The 23,763-nt window shown below is 40.4% G+C and overlaps 1 protein-coding gene across 3 annotated transcripts in view; it reads right to left on the bottom strand.

Moving 5' to 3' along the window:
- The window catches only part of DRD2 (dopamine receptor D2), a 443,649-nt gene that overhangs the window by 70,779 nt on the left and 349,107 nt on the right, over positions 1 to 23,763 (bottom strand). For all 3 annotated transcript variants that reach the window (XM_073585298.1, XM_073585299.1, XM_073585300.1), the window contains one exon: positions 10,527 to 10,636. In XM_073585298.1, the coding sequence (XP_073441399.1) occupies positions 10,527 to 10,636 (110 nt within the window). The remainder of the gene's footprint in view (positions 1 to 10,526; positions 10,637 to 23,763) is intronic.

Here is a 23,763-nt window from a genome sequence, read left to right as displayed (position 1 = left end):
CTAGCCCCAAGGCCTACTATACTCATATTTGAAATACCACGGCCTAGTGTAGTCATTCCAAGGCCTAGTGTAATAACTCTAGTTTTACCAACTAGAATCTGGTTTCATGAAAAACAAACTGTTGAAACTTGTCAAGTTTCAACAGTTTGTTTTTCGTGAAACAAGATCCTAGTTGGTAAAAATCGAGTAGGCCTTGGTATGACTATACTAGGCCGTGGTATTTCACATATGACTATACTAGTAGGCCCAAGGCCTACTATACTCATATTTGAAATACCACGGCCTAGTATAGTTATTCCAAGGCCTAGTGTAATAACTTGTAAGTTGGAATGGAGCAGATTACATTCATCCACTCAATGCTGACTTGTATTCACCATTGACTTTTATTGGGGTTGGGTTTTGAGGGTTGTGTTTTGAGAAAATCACATACTTTTTTTTCAACTAGTTGCACAATTTTCTCTTGGAAAAATTTGGTTTCCTGATTCATGGCCTGCAGCTTTGCTCGTTCCAATATATTTCACGCAGACTAGCAATGCTGCATTTTAACTCGTATGTGTATTTACCTGCCCAGGTGTGTGAACATCAAAAAATTCAGTTATACATGGGAAGTTTTTTATTTAATTGGAGTTTAAAAAATATAGTGCACTCAGTAATGGTATCAAATAAGGTTTTTTATTACCATAAACAAAAAAAAACATTACACCATTTCATCTTGCCAGTGCACCCGTCCTACATCAGAAATAAAGTAGGCCGCAAATTGGTCCCTCATTTGGCCAACTTCAACGGATGACCTGAGAGTGTGCTGAGTGAATTCAGGCAATGGGTTAGGAGCATCATCGTCCAGTTCAAAGGTCGGGTGCTCTTTAGCCATCACAAAGTTATGTAGAACCACACAGGCCTTCACCACCTCATCGACTGTTTCAAGTTTAAGATTAATGGCCGTGCCCAGAATTCGCCATCTGGAGACAAGAATCCCAAAAGCACACTCGACAGTTCTTCTGGCCCTGGTCAGCCTGTAATTAAATATTTTTTTGGTGTGGTCCAAGTCCCGGCTGGAGTAGGGTTTCAGTAAGTTTCCGCACATTTGAAAAGCCTCATCACCAACCATTACAAAGGGCAGTGGCGGAGCTTCGGTGTGAGGAAGAGGCCGTGGCATAGGGAAATTAAATTGGTTGCCATACAACCTCCGGCCCATGTCTGAGTTTTTAAAAGCCTGTGAGTCATTACCACGGCCAAATGCTCCAATGTCCACTGCTACAAACATACATCCGGCATCCGCAATCGCCATGAGTACTATTGAAAAGTACTTTTTGTAATTATAGTACTCAGATCCCGTTCTTTGGGGTTTGATGATCCGTATGTGTTTACCATCAACAGCTCCCAAACAGTTGGGAAAATTGCATACTGTCCAGAATTTGTCAGCAATTTCCATCCACTTTTCAGCGGTGGGCAGGGGCATAAATTCTGGACAAAGAACATTCCAGAGAGCCCGGCAGGTGTCAGCAACAATTCCAGACAAGGTAGAGATTCCAATACGGTACTGGAAGTGTAGTGAAGATAGGGTTTCTCCAGTCGCCAGGAATCTGTGAACAGACAAAGAAGTAAAATTAATATTTATGTATATTATTTTAAAAAACTATAAAATAAAATATTAGTACATTCACGAAAACTAATTACCCAAGGTTTTGAATACTAAATTTAAAAAAAAAACATCAGACCGCACCCCTTGGTTTTTAAAAGATACCGTAATGTCACCAGTAGCCGTTCCTCAGGAGGAATCGCACGACGGAGCTGTGTGTCCTGTCTCCGGATGGATTGTTGGACACGAGCAAGCAAATCCATGAAACTTTCGTGGGACATCCGGATATAATCTGTAAATTTCTCCGGGTTTGACTGGAGCTCGCTGTAGAGGGTGTGGTATGCCCCACGGCTCTCCCGGAGTTCAACAATCGGATGTCTCAACATACGCCGCCGTCTTCGCTGCCTCTCTCTCTTCCTTTGTTCATGGCAAGCAACTGCATACGCCTGAGCCATCGCGATGTCCAAATCCAAGTTGAAGTGAAAACTCTTCCAGCGCAGATCCATGGTCACGAGAAGAATCAAGCAAATGTGAAGAATACTGTAGACAGGGTCTATATATTAACATACCACACCCACAATGAAGTCCCATTGGTCTTGTGTGTTGTTGAATGGTTGTTTTTTCTTTTTTTTGGGGTTTTTCCAAAGTCTGTAAAAAAACGCAAACGCACAAAAAACGCATACAAACGCACAAAAACGCTGCGTTTTTTTCCTGCATGAGCATAAAAATGCTTGAAAAAAACGCAGCGTTTGTATGCATTTGTATGCGTTTTTTTAATGCGTTTTTTTGCGGGAAAAACGCGCTGCAAAAAGAAGCAAGTGTGAAACTAGCCTTTGACCAGGAGATGTGGTATGATCAGACCATGTCCCTGCACGGTCAGACACAGCCATTGCACAGTTCACAGCAGCGGAACATTTATAAGATTATCTCTGCACAGGAACATTTTTTTAGCACATCCAATTGTGGAAATTATTATTATTAGAAGATCTATTGATTAAAATGTACTTTGTTAGTTGAACAACTAATTTAAAATGTCGCACCGTTTGGCTTTTACATGTCTTTTATTTCCTTGCACATTACTGGCTGCTGAGTTAACTGAATATATGTCAATGAGCTCTCTTGTCTTTTTCTGAATTCTGACCACATCAAAGTAGAACAAAACTTTGTGGTCATCATCATATCAGCTGAGAAGGGCCCTGAAAAAAAGGCAGATAAAAGAGTTAGGCCGGGGTTACACTTGCAACTGCAATGGGAGAAACTCGTGCGAGTCTCTCACATCAATACCCGGCACAGTCGCCAGCACTCGGGACCGGAGCATTCAGCTGCATAGAAATACATGCCTCTGGACACTCCGGTCCCGAGTACCGATGGCAGTGCCGGGTATTGATGCAAGAGACTCGCGTGAGTTTATCGCATTGTAGTTGCAAGTGTAACCCCGGCCTTACAAACACTCTCATCACAATAACCTCGCTCATCTAGCAGCCAGCAATATATAAGGAAACAGAGGCTGTAAAAGCCAAAAGGTGCAAGATTTTTAAAGACACTCAATTGCAAAAATGATATTTAGCCTAACATATAACACACAGAAATTATCCATATCCTTTATGATAACCTGTAGATTTATAACTGCATGTTTTTTTTAAGGCTTTTAGGTTAAGTACAATACCACTTTCTTTAGGTCTATAGTTGTACTAACTATAGAGCTCAGTTGGTTCATTGGACTAGCGTTTCTTCTTTTACATGTAAGACTTCGGCAATCTTTCCTTGGAAATGCCGGACCTGCCTGTGTCGGCAGTGATCTTTGCAAGTACTGATTTAATAACTTTTCTGCAATTTTTATTTCTCCGTTACTTTGTCTATCCAGGATAAGTTTCACATAGATTTATTGTGAAATAGCTGGATGCATACAGCAGGAGCCTGAACTTCATTGCAATGCACGCTGTGCACGACTGTGGAGCAAATGGCATTTACCATCAGGCAGAAGAAGTATTTTTGTAGATTATAGAAGCAGAATTACAAGTTTAGTTCATATCTACAGGACTAATTGAAGTTTAAAATAACGCACTTTTATTATTTTTCTTCCTCTCATAGATCTATACTGAAATGTATCAATGCTGGAATTATTAGGTGCTGACAAAATACAAGAACTATTGGCATTTGACATGTCAGTATCAATAAGTAAACTGCTCCTTAAAGGGGTTGTCCGGTTAATCTGTGTGACTGCAGACTTATGAATCCACTCAGCGACTGCAGTGTGCGCTGCGAAGATTCTCCATTTTCTGAACCAGGAGGTGCAGGTACGTACCACGACTCTGTTGTCATGTGTCCTGGAGCTAGGGGCACCTTCCCTGTCCCTAACACTAGGGGCGTCTTAGCTCGCCATGTTCCCTAGACTACTTCTGATGGTGAAGACGCCAGGGCCTTAGCTGAAGAATCCGCCCTCAGTATGTACCTTTCCCCCACCCAGTGAAGAGGGGAGAAGTAGTGTACACCAACCTGACTAACAAGGTAATATGAACAGGGATAAAGGAAAATACCAATCCTACAAATATACTCACATATACAATAGAGGAATGCACCGGGGAGTGGAGGATGTGGTTAAACCAAAGCAGGAGAAGAAAGGGAATTATCACACACTCAATAAATCCACCAAATGTCTTCTTCAATAACAACTAACAACAACCTCCAGCCATGCACCAAAAGCTACTCTGACAATGAGTGCCAGCCAGGGCCCAGATTATATAGGAGATCGGAGTGGCTAACAGTGCACAGCTGAGAACCTTAACCAGGAAAGCTTCCAGGAGATATCAACAGAGCAGATTAACCCCTGCGCTGCTAAAAGAGACTTGCACAATTTAATATGAAGGTGAAGTGCTTCTAAGCAGTGCAGGATTAGGAGAAATCAGACGCTGCTGTCTTCAGGCTCCTCTCTGTTACAGTAAACCAGTGACAGTACGTATGCGATATATATACTCCTGCCTAGAGCCCATCTAGTGGGTGCAACCTTGCTTAATACACTACTGGTCTAACCATCCATTGGGCATGGCCTCGCTAAATACAACTGTATGGAGCAAGGCTGCGTCCACTTGACAGACTCTAGTCAGAAGTATGTATAAGGCATACATACCCTCTGGAACTCTCGAATCCTCGCAGCACACAGTGCGTACCCTGAGGGATTTACAAGTTTACAGTCACAAAGAGCGACTGCAGACTTATCAATTTACACTGGACCACCCCTTTAATGGGGATATGTCTATCTGTCCCCAGCTTAAAGAATACAAGCTGCATGCATTATTAATTAAATCTCTTTGACCTGGGAGGGAGGTGTACTTATTTTTTAAATCCAAGACAGAGACTGTAAAATCGCTTGTTAATTTTAATATCAAGCAGGAAAATTTTATCAGTTTATTAGTCTCAGGGATTCATAAAATGTTTATTGTGCAATGTGCACAATTACAGCATACGCTCTGTTGTCGGCTCAGCTCAGTAGTAACCAGTCGGCAACAGAATGTTGTCATAATACCCATCCCACAGGAAGCCAGTCACTTCCAGGGGCAGCTAGTTACTACTGATGTGAGCTGATAACAGAGCGCGTGCTGTGATTGTGTACATCACACAGTGCACAGAGGGAAGGGACACAGCAGGGACTAGCCCTGGAAAGAAAGGATCATTAACCCCTTAGCGACAGAGCCAGTTTGCAGCTTAATGACCAGGCCAATTTTTACAATTCTGACCACTGTCCCTTTATGAGGTTGGTTATAACTCTGGAACGCTTTAATGGATCCCGCTGATTCTAAGATTGTTTTTTCATGACATATTGTACTTCATGTTAGTGGTAACATTTCTTTGATAAGTCTTGTGTTTATTTATGAAAAAAACGGAAATATGGCGAAAATTTTGAAAATTTTGCAATTTTAAAACTTTAAATTTTTATGCCCTCAAATCAGAGAGATGTGTGACACAAATTTCTTAATAAATAACATTTCCCACATGTCTACTTTACATCAGCATAATTTTGGAAGCAAAATCTTTTTTTGTTAGGAAGTTATAAGGGTTAAAAGTTGACCAGCGATTTCTCATTTTTACAACAAAATTTACAAAATCATTTTTTTTAGGGACCACATCATATTTAAAGTCATTTTGAGGGGTGTACATGACAGAAAATACCCAAAAGTGGCACCATTCTAAACACTAGACCCCCTCAAGGTGCTCAAAACCACATTCAAGAAGTTTATTAACCCTTTAAGTGCTTCACAGGAACTAAAGCAATGTGGAAGGAAAAAATTAACATTTAACTTTTTTTTGCAAAAAATTTACTTCAGAACCAATTTTTTTATTTTCACAAGTGTTAAAAGAGAAAATCAACCACAAAATTTGTTGTACAATTTCTCCTGAATACGCTGATACCCTATATCTGGGGGTAAACCACTTTTTCAGCACACGGCAGAGCTCGCAAGGGATGGAGCGCCGTTTGACTTTTTCAACGCAGAATTGGCTGGAATTGAGATCGGATGCCATGTTGCGTTCGGAGAGCCCTTAATGTGCCTAAACAGTTGAAACCTCCAACAAGTGACCCCATTTTGGAAACTAGACCCATTAAGGAACTTATCTAGATGTGTGGTGAGCACTTTGAACCTTCAAGTGCTTCACAGAAGTTTATAACGTAGAGCCGTGAAAATAAAAAATCCATTTTTTTTCCACAAAAATGATCTTTTCGCCCCCAAATTTTTATTTTTACAAGGGTAACAGGGGAAATCATACCCGCACAGTTGTTATGCGATTTGTCCTGAGTACGCCGATACCCCATATGTGGGGGGAACCACGGTTTGGGCGCATGGGAGAGCTCGGAAGGGAAGGAGTGCCATTTTGGAATGCAGACTTTGATGGAATGGTCTGCGGGCATCATGTTGCGCTTGCAGAGCCCCTGATGGGCCTAAACAGTTGAAACCCCCCACAAGTGACCCTATTTTGGAAATTAGACCCCTAAGGAACTTATCTAGATGTGTGGTGAGCACTTTGAACCCCAAGCGCTTCACAAAAGTTTATAAACGCAGAGCCGTGAAAATAAAGTCTTTTTTTATTTCCACAAAAGTGATTTTTTAGACCCCAATTTTTAGACCCCCAAAGTTGGCAAATAGTGGTAACCCCTCAATTCTTGCTCCAACCCTAACCCCAACACACCCCTAACCCTAATCCCAACCCTAACCCTAATCCCAACCCTAATCCCTAATCCTAATTCTAACCCTAATTCTAGTGCCCCCTAACCCTAATTCTAACCCTAGTCGTGACCCGAGCCCTAACCCTAGCCCAGCCCTAGCACAACCCTAACCCTAGCCTAACCCTAGCCCTAACCCTAACCCTAGCCCAACCCTAACCCTAGCCCAACCCTAGCCCAACCCTAACCCTAGCCCAACCCTAACCCTAACCCTAGCCCAACCCTAACCCTAGCCCTAACCCTACCCTAACCCTAGCCCTAACCCTAGCCCTAACCCTAACCCTAACCCTAGCCCTAACCCTACCCTAACCCTAGCCCTAACCCTAGCCTAACCCTAACCCTAGCCCTAACCCTACCCTAACCCTAACCCTAATGGAAAACTGAAAAAAAAAATATTTTCTTTATTTCATTATTTTGGCCTATATAAGGTAGTGATAAACGGGGGGTTATGTACTATTTTTTTTATTTTGATCACTATGATCGTTTATCATAGTGATCAAAATTCTGAATGGAATCTGCCAGCCGGAGCCGGCAGATTTCCGGCGGGCGCACTGTGCATGCGCCCGCCATTTTCAAGATGGCGGCGCCCATCGGAGGATGCCGGCGGGACGTGGGACCACCGGGAGGGGACGGAGGGCCACGGAGAGGTACCGGGGGGGGATCGGGGACCCTATTTCTCTCTCCTCTGATGTGCGATCACATCAGAGGAGAGAGAAATTAAATGTAAAATCGCGGCTTTTTTTTTTTTGCGGTCGCCGTTATAGGGTTAATAATGGCGATTGCAAAAGCGGGGGTCGGTAAAAACTGACCGATTCATGTTCTCTGGGGTCTCGGCTACCCCTGGCAGCCGAGACCCCGGAGAAAATCCGACACTGGGGGGCGCTATTCACTTAAATCACAGCGCCGTGAATTAACAGCGCTGTGGTTTTAGTACCCTTAATTACCTCCGTTAAAAGGCGTATCGGCGGTCGTTAAGGGGTTAAGGAGTCAAGGACACTTCAGTTCTGGAAGGGGCAGGGCCTGCTGCAGTGACCACAGACTCTGCTCCCGATGTCACTTTGAGTAACCCAGCATGTGCTGAGATTCTCAAAGAGTCACTGCACAGGAAGCAGTAAAAAAATGGAATACCGATTAGATATTGTAGTTAAGGAAGGATATGGAATTTTTAATGCAAGTATATCAGAAAATAGCTTAGATTACGGCACTAAGTAGAAAGGGATTTACAATTAAATTTATATTGACTTCTTACCACCCCTTTTATTTGACCGTTTTCATCCTTGGTGTTATGTATTCAGTGTCTGAAAGTATCAAAGTCAACTCTGTAGTACATAGAATCAAATTCTACTCACATTTTGCAAAATTCACTAAACTACCGCCATTTTTCTGTACTGTAAAATGTTTTAAAAAATCTTTAAGATGTTAAAAGAAATGCAAGTCCGGTCCTTGCGGCATCACCAGATTACCACCAATCGAGGTAAAATCCCCAGTCCTAACACACTGATGAGGACGTAAGAGGGTGGCTTTTTGCACACATGTGCAGAACCTTCCAGTGCCACATCCAAGCTAAAAGTCTCTGACCCAATGTGAGAGGCCTGGAGATTTCAGTGTGACGGTGATCTGCAGATGTGGTGTTGACCTGATGGGTGACTATGAGGAGCAGAGGGTTGGGAGAGGTGGGTGGTAAACATAAATATAAATATACGCTCTGGCAAAAATTAAGAGATCACTGCACAGTTTTATAAAAATCAGCTTCTCTGCAGACAGCCATTCCATTCCAGTGTTAGTTGAATTCCAACCAGAGTACATCTCATTCTACTTAATGTGCTTCTGATTAGGTGATCACCTGAACCAAATCTTATTTAACGAAGGAAAATATAAAAAACCCTGCTATGGTGTTTATAATAATCTTACAATAGGACAAGCTGGATGGCAAAACAAGTGCTAGTGATATCCCAAAAGTAATAGGAATGAAAAAATAACTTTTATCCATGAAAATGGAGTTGAAAAGAAAAGTCTTGAGTGAGGAAAAGAAGGGCTCAATTCTGGCTTTACTAGCAGAGGGATACAGTGAGCATCATGTTGCCTCCATCCTTAAAATTTCTAAGACGGCAGTCCACTACAACAAGGTCAAGCAGTAGGCATTGGGCACTACAAAGCTACAGACTGGCAGAGGGCGAAAACGACTCTCCACTGACCAGGATGACCGTCATCTTATTTGAATGTCACTCAGCAACCACAGGATGACATCAAGTGACCTACAAAAGGAATGGCAAATGGCAGCTGGGGTGAAGTGCACAACAAGAAGAGTTCATAACAGGCTCCTAGAGGCAGGGCTCAAGTCATGTAGAGCTAGAAAAAAGCTTCTCATCAATGAGAAGCAAAGGAGAGCCAGGCTGAAGTTTGCCAAAGCCCATAAGGATTGGACCATAGAGGACTGGAAATAGGTAATCTTCTCTGATGAGTCTAATTTTCAGCTTTGCCCATCACCTTGTTATCTAATGGTTAGACAGAGACCTGTAGAGGCGTACAAGCCACAATATCTTGCACCCACTGTAAAATTTGGTGGAGGATCGGTGATGATCTTGGGATGCTTCAGCAAGGCTGGAATTGGGCAGGTTAATCTTTGGAAGGACGTATGAATCAAGCCGCATACAAGCTTATCCTGGAAAAACGGTTGATTCCTTCTGCTCAGGCAATCTTCCCCAACTCTGAGGATTGTTTTTTTCAGCAGGACAATGCGCCATGCCACACAGCTAGGTCAGTCAATGTGTGAATGAAGGACCACCACATGAAATCCCTGTCATGGCCAGCCCAATTTCCGGACCTGAACCCCATTGAAAACCTCTGGAATGTAATCAAGAGGAATATGGATAGTCACAAGCCATCAAACAAAGAAGAACTGCTTAAATTTTGTACCAGGAGTGGCATAAGGTCACCCAAAATAAGGTCACCCAAAAGCAGTGTGAAAGACTGATGGAAAGCATGCCAAGACGCATGAAAGCTGTGATTAAAAATCATGGTTATTCCACAAAATATTGATTTCTGAACTCTTCCTAAGTTAAAACATTAGTATTGTTGTTTCTAAATTATTATGAACTTGTTTTCTTAGCATTATTTGACGTCTGCAAGCACTGCATTTTTTGGTTATTTTGACCATTTCTCATTTTCTGAAAATAAATACAAAACTTAGTGCTTGGAAATTCGGAGACATATTGTCAGTAGTTTATAGAATTAAAGAGCAATTTACATTTTACTTAAGAAATATACCTATAAAGAGAAAAATCAGACAAACTGAAAATTTTGCAGTGGTTTTGCAAGAGCTGTATTTTTTAATTTTTATATCTTACGTGTTTTATACTCTGGGATTAGAAGAGAACTTGTAGCATAATAAGAAATATTGCATTTGTGGAGAATAATTTCCCAGGAAAAAAACCGCTTAAAGCTAAGTGAATGTCAATTTTGCTTGATCTTCTCATCTCTAAGAGGGTTTCTGGGCATGGAAATAACCATATTTTGATGCTAATGTACAAAAAATGTTCATATTTAAATTAAAAAACAATTAAATGTTGACTTATGTCAATAGTTTCCTCACGTTTGTTTTTCTTGAAGCAACTCATAAAAGTTACTCTTGACTATGTGACTATGGTCATGTGTTCCTTTTTATAGCATATGCTCATCATATAAAGTCACCATTGTCAAACCAGAAGAGCAATCTTTCCCAATGACTCTTACCTGTCAATGCTGATGGCACAGAGATTAAGGATACTTGCCGTACACATCATAACATCAAGGGTGACAAAGATATCACAGTGGATACGACTAAACCTCCACTCGCCAACCACCTAAGAAGCAGAAAGAGACGGGAGAACAGAAAATCAATAGTGCAGATGACTATCTGATGGAAGAGAATTAAAGCTCCGAGAGGCTGAAAACCAGAAAGACCATAAGAGTCTTATACAGTACATTCATACCGGCAGCAGATGTGTGTGAAGATAACGAAGGAGATAGCTCGCTATAAATGGACTTTTATTATGTGACATGAAAACAACCAGCTGTAAGACGGAGGGCAAAAGGGTTGAGGTTACACGTTCTCGTGAAATTTTTTGGAAGACGATAAAAGCTTAACTTCTTAAATAAAAAGTATCCTAAATTAAATTGATTTCCTGGTTCTCCGTTAAAATATTTACAATAAAAACTGAATGTAAAGTTAAAATACTCCGTATTTTCAGCTTTTTTTGTGGCTTTTTTTCTGGAGATCTCTTTTATGAATATTTTGTGTCCTTTTGTACTGTTTAGATGTCGTAGAAGTTTTGAGGTTGAAACTTTTTTTAGGCCTCGTATATAAGAAAAAGCCATTAGGTCTTTGATGTTTTCTTCACCAAAACTTGCAAACATTTTCAATCTGCTCAAAAATTTTGGCTGTTTGCCAAAAGTGGGAATGAGTACGTCTGCACACATTGGGTGTTTTACGGTCTGAGTATGAAGCCTAAATCAAGTGTAAATTTTGGTGCAAATGTATGCCTGATATATAGGAGGTGTATTTTGGGGGCAAATCCAGTCTGTAGCAAGGTGCATCACATATATTAAGAGATGCATGCCTCATAATAAATTTTGTACATCTTTTGAGCCAAAAATTTAACTGTACCCCAAGAGTAGTTATAGATTTCAGATACAATGTTCATCATTTGTTTAATTGTACATGTGGTAAAATAGTCATGTGGGGATAGGCCACAATCCTATTGTGCCCCATCTTTTTTCTTTAAAGCCAAATTTTGAGACTTTTTTGATGCCAGAAAACTGACTTTACTTGCAATTTCTCCTTGTACTGATGTTCGACACCTCTGTGAGATGCAATATTGTTCCTTAGGACCCTTTCATACTGCGTTCTTCCCCACAATCAGTTGTCCCATTGAGATTTGCTTCCAAACCCCCTGCAAAACCGAATTTGAGTGTATGTGCCAACAGGGCCATTACAGATGGAGTCACTGTGGAGACGGAGTAATTGTGTGCTCTGTCGTGCATCATTTTCTGGCATATACGCCTACTGGAGATGGACACCCAAATGCAGTCTACTACGTGTGAGTGTCCGCCTCCAGTAGGCATATAAGCCTGAAAATGATGAAAAAAAAGTGGTTTGGTACCGTGTTAGCCAGTAGGAAAAAATATATAAAGTGCTCTCAGTGAGAGAAACAAAATCTTGTGGGTGTGATACCTTTTAATGGCTAACAAATTATAGTGAATGATGTTACAAAGCAAGCTTTCAGGACAGCTTATGTCTCTTCATCAGGCTGATATAACTAATTATTTGAAGAAACCTTATTTATATACAGTAAAAAGCACATGGTGTGATACATGAACATTTCAAAAATAAACACTGAAGAGAGAATCCTTAATTAGGTAAGATTAGATAAGTGGTGTGAAAGTTCTATGGACCCCATATGCATGTGATATCAAAGGGCTGGTGGAGCCTTCATTGTTTTTGGAGGAAATAGCTCAGATTTGGTTAATCACTCACACACTCTCACACTCACATTCACACTCACGCACTCACACTCAAAAAAGTTGACATGCCTGACAAGGTGGCTATGTCTTCGGCTCCTCCAATTTATGAGGACTATGAGTTTTAGATTTCACACCTTCTTGATTCCAGGTGGCACAGAGGAGGCTTACAGTATCTTGTGTCCTGGTACGGTTTCGGTTCCGAGGACAATTCCTGGGTAAAAGCTGTGGACATCTCAGCCTCAAGATTAATTAAGGCTTTTCACAGGAGATTTCCGAATAAGGCTCGGCCTAGAGGATCCGAGGGATCCTCCTTAAAGGGGAGGTACTGTTAGAATCTGTTCAGTTTGTGACTATCAGCCATTTTCTTGTAGTGTTCTGGCTGCTGTTTTTTTTCCCCTGGTGCTGGGTTTGTCTTGGGTCAGGTGATTGTATCACCCCTTATTGACATGCACCTGTCTCCCATTCCTTGCTGGACAACAGTATTAAACCAATTGAAGTCTGGCTTGGAGCCTTGCTTTGCCTTCTGTGTGTTTAATTAGTGCAGTTCTGGGACCTATGGTACTGCTAGTCTTAGTTTCTGTTTTCAGTTTGTTTCTGCAGCCTTCTCTTTGTTTTCTATTAGGAGGTGACCGTTTTTGTACACAGTCCTTATATATTTCAGGCACCCCCTTTCCCTTATCTATAGGTCTTCGCTTGAGATTAACCTAGGATCATTGGTGGGTCTATTCACAAGGAATGGGTCACCCACTCCATCGTAAGGTATCAGCCTAGTTGCAGTGCAGGGTCAGTTTTCCCCCTCCTACCCTAGCCCTGTGCTGCAGAACCATAACAGTAGACAGTTCAAAGAAGAGAGCACAGACGGGAGAAGTCAGCACCTGGGGAAAGAGAGAGTGGATAGGTGGGTGAGCACATGGTGGAGAGAGATTCTCAACGCTGCAAAGCCTGCCCACATCGTGACATTACCATCCTCCCAATGCGATAGCATCGGGCCTCCGTCTAGTACTCATATAATTACATTGGGTATCGACTCTTTATAAATAAAGAAATATACATAGTAGTAAGCAATGTATTATTTCTTCCATACCATTCATAAGGGAAGCAACCTTGACATACTTCTCAATTGCATTAAGAATATGACAAAAGGGGAAAAAAAGCAGAGTTCAGTGTTCCAGAACATTCACATTTTTATTTGAATATGTAATGTCCTTTTTTGCAGAAACACACAATGAAGTTGAGTGTAGTAAAGAGTAATGGTGCTCATTGCCTGCAATACAAACTAGATCTGTAGTGGAAGCAGAAATGATGATTTTTATCATGCTTTAGCTAATGTTCTACCTGTAATATTATGTACAATAAGAAATGGGGTGTTCCAGTGATAAAAAAGGATGAAAAGTGACAGCAATTATTAAAGTAGTAGTCTTTGTAATGTACATCTATTAAAAATTATTTTACCATATTTGACTTTTTAGCAGAGAAACAGGAGATATCTATTTCCCCTGTCATGATGTAGAAAAAAGTATTCTTTGTCAAGCAATCAGCGTATTCAGTGATCCAACTTCTCTCAGTTCCTTCCTAAAAATCATTGTGGGGACGCTATCCTTCTCTCATAATTTTTTTTTACACGCTCATCTTCTGTATCAGGAGTTTTGAAACTACCAGGTGTATCTCAATAACGTTGTTGTCACATGTAAAGTTGGGTGGGACAACATCAATGTGGAGAAGACAGCCTTCCCACAATGTTGGCATGGTGGAGGTTGGGACCTACTGGGGTTGTGTCATATGGTACTGTTACATCTGTACACAAAATCTGTTTGCTTCTGTGTGAAGAGTAGAAAGGCAGAAAACTTCTGGACCTCTTCTAAGAGGATAGAAACAGGTAAAATAATTCAGAGTTTTTAATAGAAGTATTGTACATTACTAAGACCATTGTTTTAATAATTGCTGTTAATTTTGCTAGGGTCATATAACCGTATTTTTCTCAGCCGAAAAAATTGGGCTGTTTATGCTAATTACACTCTTATCAAAATTTGATCAGAGTGTATTCACAATGTGACATAATTTTCTCGGATGAGCAGAAGATTAAAAAAAAATTCTCATTCTTCTCCATTCTGTAAGTCCATGAAAATTATATCACATTGTGAATACACTCTGATCAAATTTTGATAAGAGTGTAATTAGCATAAACAGCCCAATTTTTTCGGGCTGAGTGTGGTCCAATTGTTTTGATGGATGTTCTAATTTACATGGCAGAGTGCCATCCAATTTACGGTTGCAAATTGTGCAGTCTAAATTTTTACTCAAACAGAATTAGAAAAAAATCAAATGTGCAAATAACATTGGTCTGAGTGCAATACAATGTTTTGTTGGGTTGTACTCGGACCGAAAATAGGGTCACTTGCAGAAGCCCTTTATCAAATATTTTATTCCATAGAACACTCCTTTTAAGGGGTTATCCTCTACTTTAAGACATTATATTAATGGACCCAGGCTGCTGCTGTCCTCCGCCAGTCAGCTGGCTTCCTGTCCTCCGCCAGTCAGCTGGTTTCCTGTCCTCCACCAGTAGGCTGGCTTCTTATCCCCCGCCAGTAGGCTGGCTTCCTATCCTCCACCACTCAGCTGGCTTCTTATCCTCCACCAGTCGGCTGGCTTCCTATCCTCCTCCAATCGGCTGGCTTCCTATCCTCCGCCAGTCTGTTAGCTTCCTGTCCTCCGCCAGTCGGCTGGCTATTCCTTCCTGGGATATCAGGTGACTGCTGCCTCCAATTAAGAGTCTTTGATCAGCTGCAGCCTTGACATTCTATATGAACAGAAAGAAACACTGATTCCCTGAGCATTTTGATACATTGTATTAAGGTAGTGGACAGCCCTTTTAAGGCTAAATATTAAATTATATAAAAGCTTTTTTTTTTCACTTGAACTGCTTGATAATCTGTCTGGTATAGAAAAACCTATTTCCCAAAGTTATTTTAGGGCATTGTAAATTAAAGAAGTTGAATAATTTAATAGAAAAAAAATGTGATTTTTGCTGCCAAAAACTGGGCGCAGGGCAGTTACGTCTTGCTGCATGATTACATCACCTAATTATAAGGGATAAGTTGTCAAGCACTGGATAGTTAATTTTAGTAGTAGCAGAACTACAAGTGCTTCTCACAAAATTAGAATATCATCAAAAAGTTAATTTATTTCAGTTCTTCCATACAAAAAGTGAAACTCATATATTATATAGTCATTACAAACACAGTCATCTATTTCAAGTGTTTATTTCTGTTAATTGTGATGATTATGGCTTACAGCCAATGAAAACCCAAAAGTCATTATCTCCGCAAATTAGAATAATGCACAAAAAACACCTGCAAAGGCTTCCTAAGCATTTAAAAATGTCCCTTAGTCTGTTTCAGTAGGATCCACAATCATGGGGAAGACTGCTGACTTGACAGATGTCAGCCACAAAAGGTCATTGCTAAAGAAGCTGCCTGTTCACAGAGTGCTGTATCCAAGCATATTAATGGAAAGTTGAGTGGAAGGAAAAAGTGTGGTAGAAAAAGGTGCACAAGCAACCGGGATAACCGCAGCCTTGAAAAGATTGTTAAGAAAAGGCCATTCAAAAATGTAGGGGGGATTCACAAGGAGTAGACTTCTGCTGGAGTTATTGCTTCAAAAGTCATCACACACAGATGTATCCAGGACATGGGCTACAAGAAACTCTTGACCAATAGACAATGTCTGAAGTGTCTTACCTGGGCCAAGGACAGAAAGAACTGGACTGTTGCTCAGTGGTCCAAGGTGTTGTTTTCAGATGAAAGTAAATTTTGTATTTGATTTGGAATTCAAGGTCCCAGAGTCTGGAGGAAGAGTGGAGAGACACACAATCCAAGCTGCTTGAGGTCTAGTATGAAGTTTCCACAATCAGTGATGGTTTGGGGAGCCATGTCATCTGCTGGTGTAGGTCCACTGTGTTTTATCAAGGTGAAAGTCAGCGCAGCTGTCTACCAGGAAATTTTAGAGCACTTCATGCTTCCCTCTGCTGACCAGCTTTTTGGAGATGGAAATTTAATTCTCCATCAGGACTTGACCCCTGTCCACACGCACCTGTCCACACTGCCAACAGTACCAATACCTGGTTTAAAAACAACAGTACCACTGTGCTTGATTGGCCAGCAATCCTGCCTGACCTTAACCCTATAGAGAATCTATGGGGTATTGTCAAGAGAAAGATGAGAGACACCAGACCCAACAATGCAGATGAGGTGAAGGCTGCTATCAAATCAACCTGGGCTTCCATAACACCTCAGCAGTGCCACAGGCTGATCGCCTCCATGCCACGCTGCATTGATGCAGTAATTGATGCAAAAGGAGCCCCGACCAAGTATTGAGAGCATTTACTGAACATACATTTCAGTAGGCCAACATTTCAGATATTAAAATCATTTTTCAAGCTGGTGTTATAAAGTATTCTAATTTACTGAGATAATGACTTTTGGGTTTTCATTGGCTGTAAGCCATAATCATCAACATTAACAGAAATAAACACGTGAAATACATCACTCTGTTTGTAATGACTATGAGTTTCACTTTTGTATTGAAGAACTGAAATAAATTAACTTTTTGAAGATATTTTATTTTGTGAGAAGCACCTGTATCTGCTACATTGCATAGTATCTCTATTTTAAAACAATGGCAGGATACATCAATATCATACCATACAGTAGCACTTTTATGCTAAAAACATCAAGGATAGACAACAAAAGTGTGTGCTGTTTTATTTTTTCATTAGTTCTACACATACAGTATATATTTTGGTTAAAGAAAAAAATGACCACTGCCCTACTTAACACGAGCAATTTATGTAGTCAAATGCAGAATGCGTATCAAAACTTTTAAATCTGACAAACGTGAAGGAAGAGTTTTTTTTCTACAAAATAATATTTTGCAAGAGTGAAGATAAAGTGCTAGATTGGTGAATTGCTCTTTTTGTCATTTGTCAGTACTTATTCCTCGCTCATTATGTTAGCAGTGGCAATGTTTTATAAGTTGTTCAAATTCAATTGCAAAATCCGGAAAGGTTTTCCATTTTTTTATTATCTTAAATTGTTACTGCTAACAATCATGTTTTGATAGCATTTGTGAAAAGCACAATTTTCTATTTTGTTTTAACCCCTTCATGGCATGAGGTATTTTCATTTTTGTGTTTTCATTTTTTCCAGAACCATAACTTTTTTATTTTTCAGTCAAAATGTCCAAGTGACGGCTTGTTTTTTGTGAGATGAGTTATGCTTTTGAACAACACCATTGGTTTTAACATATCATGTACTGAAAAACGGGGAAAAATTCCAATTGTGGTAAAATTGCAAAAAATTGCATTTTCACAGTTGTTTTTGTTTTTTTACCATGCTCAATAAATGCTAAAACTGACCTGCCATCATGATTCTCCAGGTCATTATGAGTTCATAGACACCAAACATGTATAGGTTCTTTTTTATTTAAGTGGTAAACAAAAATTCCAAACTTTGGTAAAAAAAAAAAATTACGTAATTTTATGAGACCTGTAGCGTCTCCATTTTTCGTGATCTGGGGCTGAGGTAGGGCTTATTTTTTGTGTGCCAAGATGATGGTTTTATTAAGACCATTTTGGTGAGGATACAATCTTTTGATCACCCATTATTGCAGTTTATTGCAATGTAGTGGCGACCATAAAAACATAACTGATGTTTTGAATTTGTTTCTCTTTATGCCGTTTAGCAATAGGGTCAATTCTTATTTTTGCATTGATGGATCGGACAGTTCTGAACGCAGCAATACCTAATATGCGTATTTTTTTGTTGGTTTATTTTGAATGGGGCGAAAGGGGGGTGATTTAAACTTTTTTTAAAAAATATTTTTAAATACTTTTTTTTAACTTTTTGCATGCTTCAATAGTCTCCATGGGAGAATAGAAGCTGCAGTACTTCGATCGCCTCTGCTACACACAGTGGCGGTTCTCATAGCAATCTGGCAATGACAACCATAGAGGTCTGCTTCAGACCTCTGGTTGCCATGTCGACCCATCCACTCTGTGTGCAGAATTATTAGGCAAATGAGTATTTTGATCACATCATCCTTTTTATACATGTTGTCCTACTGCAAGCTGTATAGGCTTGAAAGCCAACTGCCAGTTATGTAAATCAGGTGATTCGCATCTCTGTAATGAGAAGGGGTGTGGTCTAATGACATCAGCACCTTATATAAGGTGTGCTTAATTATTAGGCAACTTCCTTTCCTTTGGCAAAATGGGTCAGAAGAAAGATTTGACGGACTCTGAAAAGTCAAAAATTGTGAGATGTCTTGCAGAGGGAAGCAGCAGTCTTGAAATTGCCAAACTTTTAAAGTGTGATCACGGAACAATCAAGCATTTCATGGCAAATATCCAACAGGGTCGCAAGAAGCGTGTTGATCAAAAAAGGTGCAAAATAACTGCCCATGAATTGAGGATAATCAAGCATCAAGCTGCCAAGATGACATTTGCCACCAGTTTTGCCATATTTCAGAGCTGCAACGCTACTGGAGTATCAAAAAGCACAAGGTGTGCCATACTCAGGGACATGACCAAGGTAAGGAAGGCTGGAAAACGACCACATTTGAACAAGAAACATAAGCTAAAACGTCAAGACTGGGCCAAGAAATATGATTTTTCTAAGGTTTTATGGACTGATAAAATGAGAGTGACTCTTGATGGGCCAGATGGATGGGCCCGAGGTTGGATCAGTAAAGGGCAGAGAGCTCCTCTCCAACTCAGACGCCAGCAAGGTGGAGGTGGGGTACTGGTATGGGCTGGTATCATCAAAGATGAACTTGTGGGACCTTTTTGGGTTGAGGATGGAGTGAAGCTCAACTCCCAGACCTACTGCCAGTTTCTGGAAGACACCTTCTTCAAGCAGTGGTACAGGAGGAAGTCGGTATCGTTAAAAAAAAACATGATTTTCATGCAGGACAATGCTCCATCACATGCATCCAAATACTCCACAGCGTGGCTGGCCAGTAAAGGTCTAAAAGAAAAAAAAATAATGACATGGCCCCCTTGTTCACCTGATCTGAACCCCATAGAGAACCTGTGGTCCCTCATAAAATCTGAGATCTACATGGAGGGAAAACAGTACACCTCTCCGAACAGTGTCTGGGAGGCTGTGGTGGCTGCTGCACGCAATGTTGATCGTAAACAGATTAAGCAACTGACAGAATCTATGGATGGAAGGCTTTTGAGTGTCATCGTAAAGAAAGGTGGCTATATTGGTCACTGATTTTTTTTTGTTTGTTTTTGAATGTCAGAAATGTTTATTTCTAAATTTTGTATTGTTATATTGGTTTACCTGGTGAAAATAAACAAGTGAGATGGGTATATATTTGGTCTTTATTAAATTGCCAAATAATTCTGCACAGTAATAGTTACCTGAAAAAACATATCCTCCTAAGATAGCCAAATCTAAAAAAAACCCACTCCAACTTCCAAAAATATTAAGCTTTGCTATTTATGAGTCTTTTGGGTTGATTGAGAACATAGTTGTTGTTCAATAATAAAATGAATCCTCCCAAATACAACTTGCCTAATAATTCTGCACGCAGTGTATGACCCATGATCATGTGATGGGGTCACCAATGGGTGGGATTTATGATGCACTTCCAGTAAGCGCAAGATAAATGCCGCTGTCAGAAACTGACTGCAGCATTTATCTAGTTAACAGCCACTGGTGGATCTTGATTTCACCCCCAGCTGTTGGGGGCACATATTATCTGTCATGTGCCGGAAAGGTGAGGGAACTGCACCAGAGCCCACACCAATCAGGGGGAGTCCAACATCGGCATACTATTATGCCCAATATCAGAAAGTGGCTAAAGGGAACCTGACAGCAGGACCTACCCCAATTAACTACTTTCAGCTTCGCATTCACCATGTAACACCAATTTCTAGCAACTCCAATGTTAAGGTAACGTTTCCAGAATAATTGTAAAATCAGTGTTTCAACCTTGTAGTGCCACATATTCTTAGAAGTATGACTAGTCATAATGGCATGCACTCAGTACTGAGCAGCCCAGCCAGCCGATATCACTTCTGCTAAAGCATGGTTTTTGTGTCTGTAGTGTCCCCTCTGCCCCTGCTCTGCTTCTTCAATCACACAAATGCCCTGCTGACACCGTGACTTAGGGCATGCACAGTAATCTTCTACCTATGGTGTCAGACCTGAAGTCTGATTGGTGGAACCTTTCCCTTTGCAGTATTACATTAATAGTGACAGAAGCATCTAGATGGTTAACAGAGCTGGTTGGTCAACAGAGCATTCCTATAAACCCCATTGGCACCCAGAGATTGTGTGGTCCTGATGAATGATATTGCAATCCAAAGCCAAGTAATAACATTAGAGTCCGGTACCTATAGTGTTCTGTTCAGATGTCAGCCTTATTTCAGTGGTAAAAATGAAAATTGTCAGTTAATTTCTGAAAAGTCCCTGAAATGTTAATACACTACCTGAGAGCAGTACTGAATATGGTGATGACGGGTGCTGTTTTTAAACTACGAAGAACTACCACTTGTCTCCTACAAACAGAGCCCCCTAACTTAAGCAATCTCCTTATCAGAAGTGTGCTCTCATCACCAACAGTGAAGGGCACATACCCATGTAACAATAAAAAAGGCAAAATTTGTACCTAAGGTCTAAGGGACCATTCCCACCATCTCGCCATTTCAAAAACCCTAATTTCATTTCCTTGGCATATCTTTAGGAGGCATCACCCCTTCCACCTCATGAACAAATGTCCTGTTGTAATATCTCTTAAATGTTGTGCTCTTGTCTTATTACATCATTTGTAAACCTGCCTGAAAAAAGAGCCTATTTTTCCTGGTTAGCCAATAAAGTTATCGCTCCTAGAATACTTTTGTCATTTTTGGGCATAAAATTATTTCCATCAAATTTATTGGCTAACACGGTACCACAATATAATTTTTTATTGTACATCTGGATTAAAAGTATAAACATTTAAGGTTTTAAAATTGAAATTTTTTAAAATTTTTGGTATTGTTTTATAAAAAAATGCAAAACATATTAACCTAAATTTACAACAAACATAAAGTATAATTTGTCAAAAAAAATCTGATAATTATTGGATGTTTTGAAGCATTTCAGAGTTATTGCCACATAAAGTGATACATGTCAAAATTGAAAAATTTAGCTTGGTCCATAAGGGGTTAAGAAGCAGGGAGGAGGAAGAGGGCCACTATAGAGATCACAACCGCGCTTGCGTGAAAGTGATATCAGCTGGCTGGGCTTTTCAGCGCTAAGTGTTCGCCATTCCAATTGGCCATACTAATTAAAATATTTTGCACCACAAGGTTAAAACAACGATTTTACAATTATGATCACAACTTTCCATTATAATAGAGGTTGCTATAAGTCAGTGTTAAATTCCAAATGCAGCACTGTAATTAATTAATAAGGGTATATCATGTTGTCTGGTTCCCTTTAAATGAATTTAAGGAGACTTTGCATTATTTTAAATTCTAATTTTGATGAAATACTTGATCATTTACATGACGGCTTAAGGTGCCTTTTATATCAGGATAATCTGGATTTGTAAGTTCTAGGTTAATAACATCACCGCTTTCCATCACCAGGGACGTAATCAGCATATGTGATCTATGGCTACACACATTTCTGTTGGCTTCGCTATCTTTACACATTGTTACCATATATTTGATGAGATTATACATTTATCTATTGATCAAAGTAGCGGAAGATCATTTGGGAACAGATGAGATGCATGGCTGGGGGCAATAATAGACACCAGTGCACTTGCACATTGAAAAACAGAGAATTCATCAGATTCATTAATGCTTTCCTATCTCTGAGCAGAAGTGAAGCAGGTACCTTAAAAAGTGGAAAACCTTTAAAGCCAACTGTCCTGATTTAAGACCATCTATCACAAGCCCTTTTGAAGTGTCTGACTTAAGGTGCCCATACAGACTTAGAGGGATATCGGTTAAGCAATTATCTTCCTCGACTCATAAAGTTCAACCAATATAGTTTGAATTCCCGTATTTATTACAATATAATTATTATTTCATACTTGGCTCATGGTCTCATTATTTAAATACACCTTATGGACAAAGGTACTGGGACACATCCACATTACTCCATTAGGAACTTTTATAACCTCCCATTCTACATCCATAGACACTAAATAATATGGAGTCTCCCTTCTGCAGATATATTAGCTCTCGCTTTTCTGTAAAGGTTTTCTACAAGATTTTGAAGACCCCTGTTTTAATTTTTGCCCCTCCATCAATAAGAACATTTTTTAGGTCAGACACTGATGTTGGGAAGAAGTCGGGCTTACAATCTCAGTTCTAGTTCATCCTAGGCGTGTTAGATGTGGTTGAGATCAGAGCTCCAAGATCTGACCTTGGTTTGGGAAAATTCCATTATTATCCTTGAAGCCAATTCAATAAGTAGCCAATAAACCTATCAACATGTTGAAACTGGACTATCCTGAGGAAACCAACACAAAACAGGGAGAATAAGCAAATAGAGATGGGCAAACCCGAACAGTAAAGTTCGGCGTCCATACTGAACACCTACTGCTCAGGCATGGACAACAAACATGGACTTCATCAGGAAGTCCGTGTTACTGGTCGGGTTTGGCTGCCCAAACACAAGTTGTTTGTCACACTGTGATATGCATGACAGCACGGCAAGCACCACTTCGGAACAGCGGTGAAATCATCCTCACTGGTCAGAGAGACGCGGTTCCCATGCTGTCAAAAGACAGCATGAGCGTGCAGCTGTGTTCAGAGGTACAAAGTTTACCTCTGATCACTGGTGTCAGCTGATGGGACTACTGTTCCCATAAGCCGACGCCTGCTGCCGCTAATAAGAATCAGACAAGGAGCCATTGATGGAAGTATTCATCAGCCAGCTCCTACGCTGTAAATAAATAATTAAAAAACAAAAAAGTGGGTTCCCTCATATTTTTGTTATCCAACCAGGCAAAACTCACAGTTGGGGGCTGCAACCCTCAGCTGTCAGCTTCAGCAAGGCTGGTTATGAAAAATAGAAGGGTCCCCACACCATATTTTTTAATTAATTAAATAATTAATTAAAAACATGGCGTGGGATTCCCTCATTTTTGACAACTAGCCTTGCTAAAGCAGACAGCTGGGGGCTGGTATTCTCAAGCTGGTAAGGGGCCATGGATATTGGACACCCCAGCCTATAAAAAAAACTGACAGCTGCCCTGAAAAGGCACATCTATCTTTGCCCGGCTCTTACCACTTGCCCTGAAATGGTTACAAGTGGGCGTCGGCTGATGGGAGCAGTAGTTCCTTCAGCTGACACCAGTGACCAGAGGTAAACTTTATACCTCCGATAACAGCTGCACGCTCACGCTGTCTTTTGACAGCATAGGAACCGTAGCTGTCTGACTAGTGGTGATTATTTCGCCT

The sequence above is a fragment of the Dendrobates tinctorius genome, unplaced genomic scaffold (genome assembly GCF_039654945.1).
Source record: "Dendrobates tinctorius isolate UK_male_01 unplaced genomic scaffold, ASM3965494v1 ptg000086l, whole genome shotgun sequence".
NCBI classification, from domain to species: Eukaryota; Metazoa; Chordata; class Amphibia; order Anura; family Dendrobatidae; genus Dendrobates; species Dendrobates tinctorius.
This window is presented reverse-complemented; position numbering and strand designations above follow the sequence as displayed.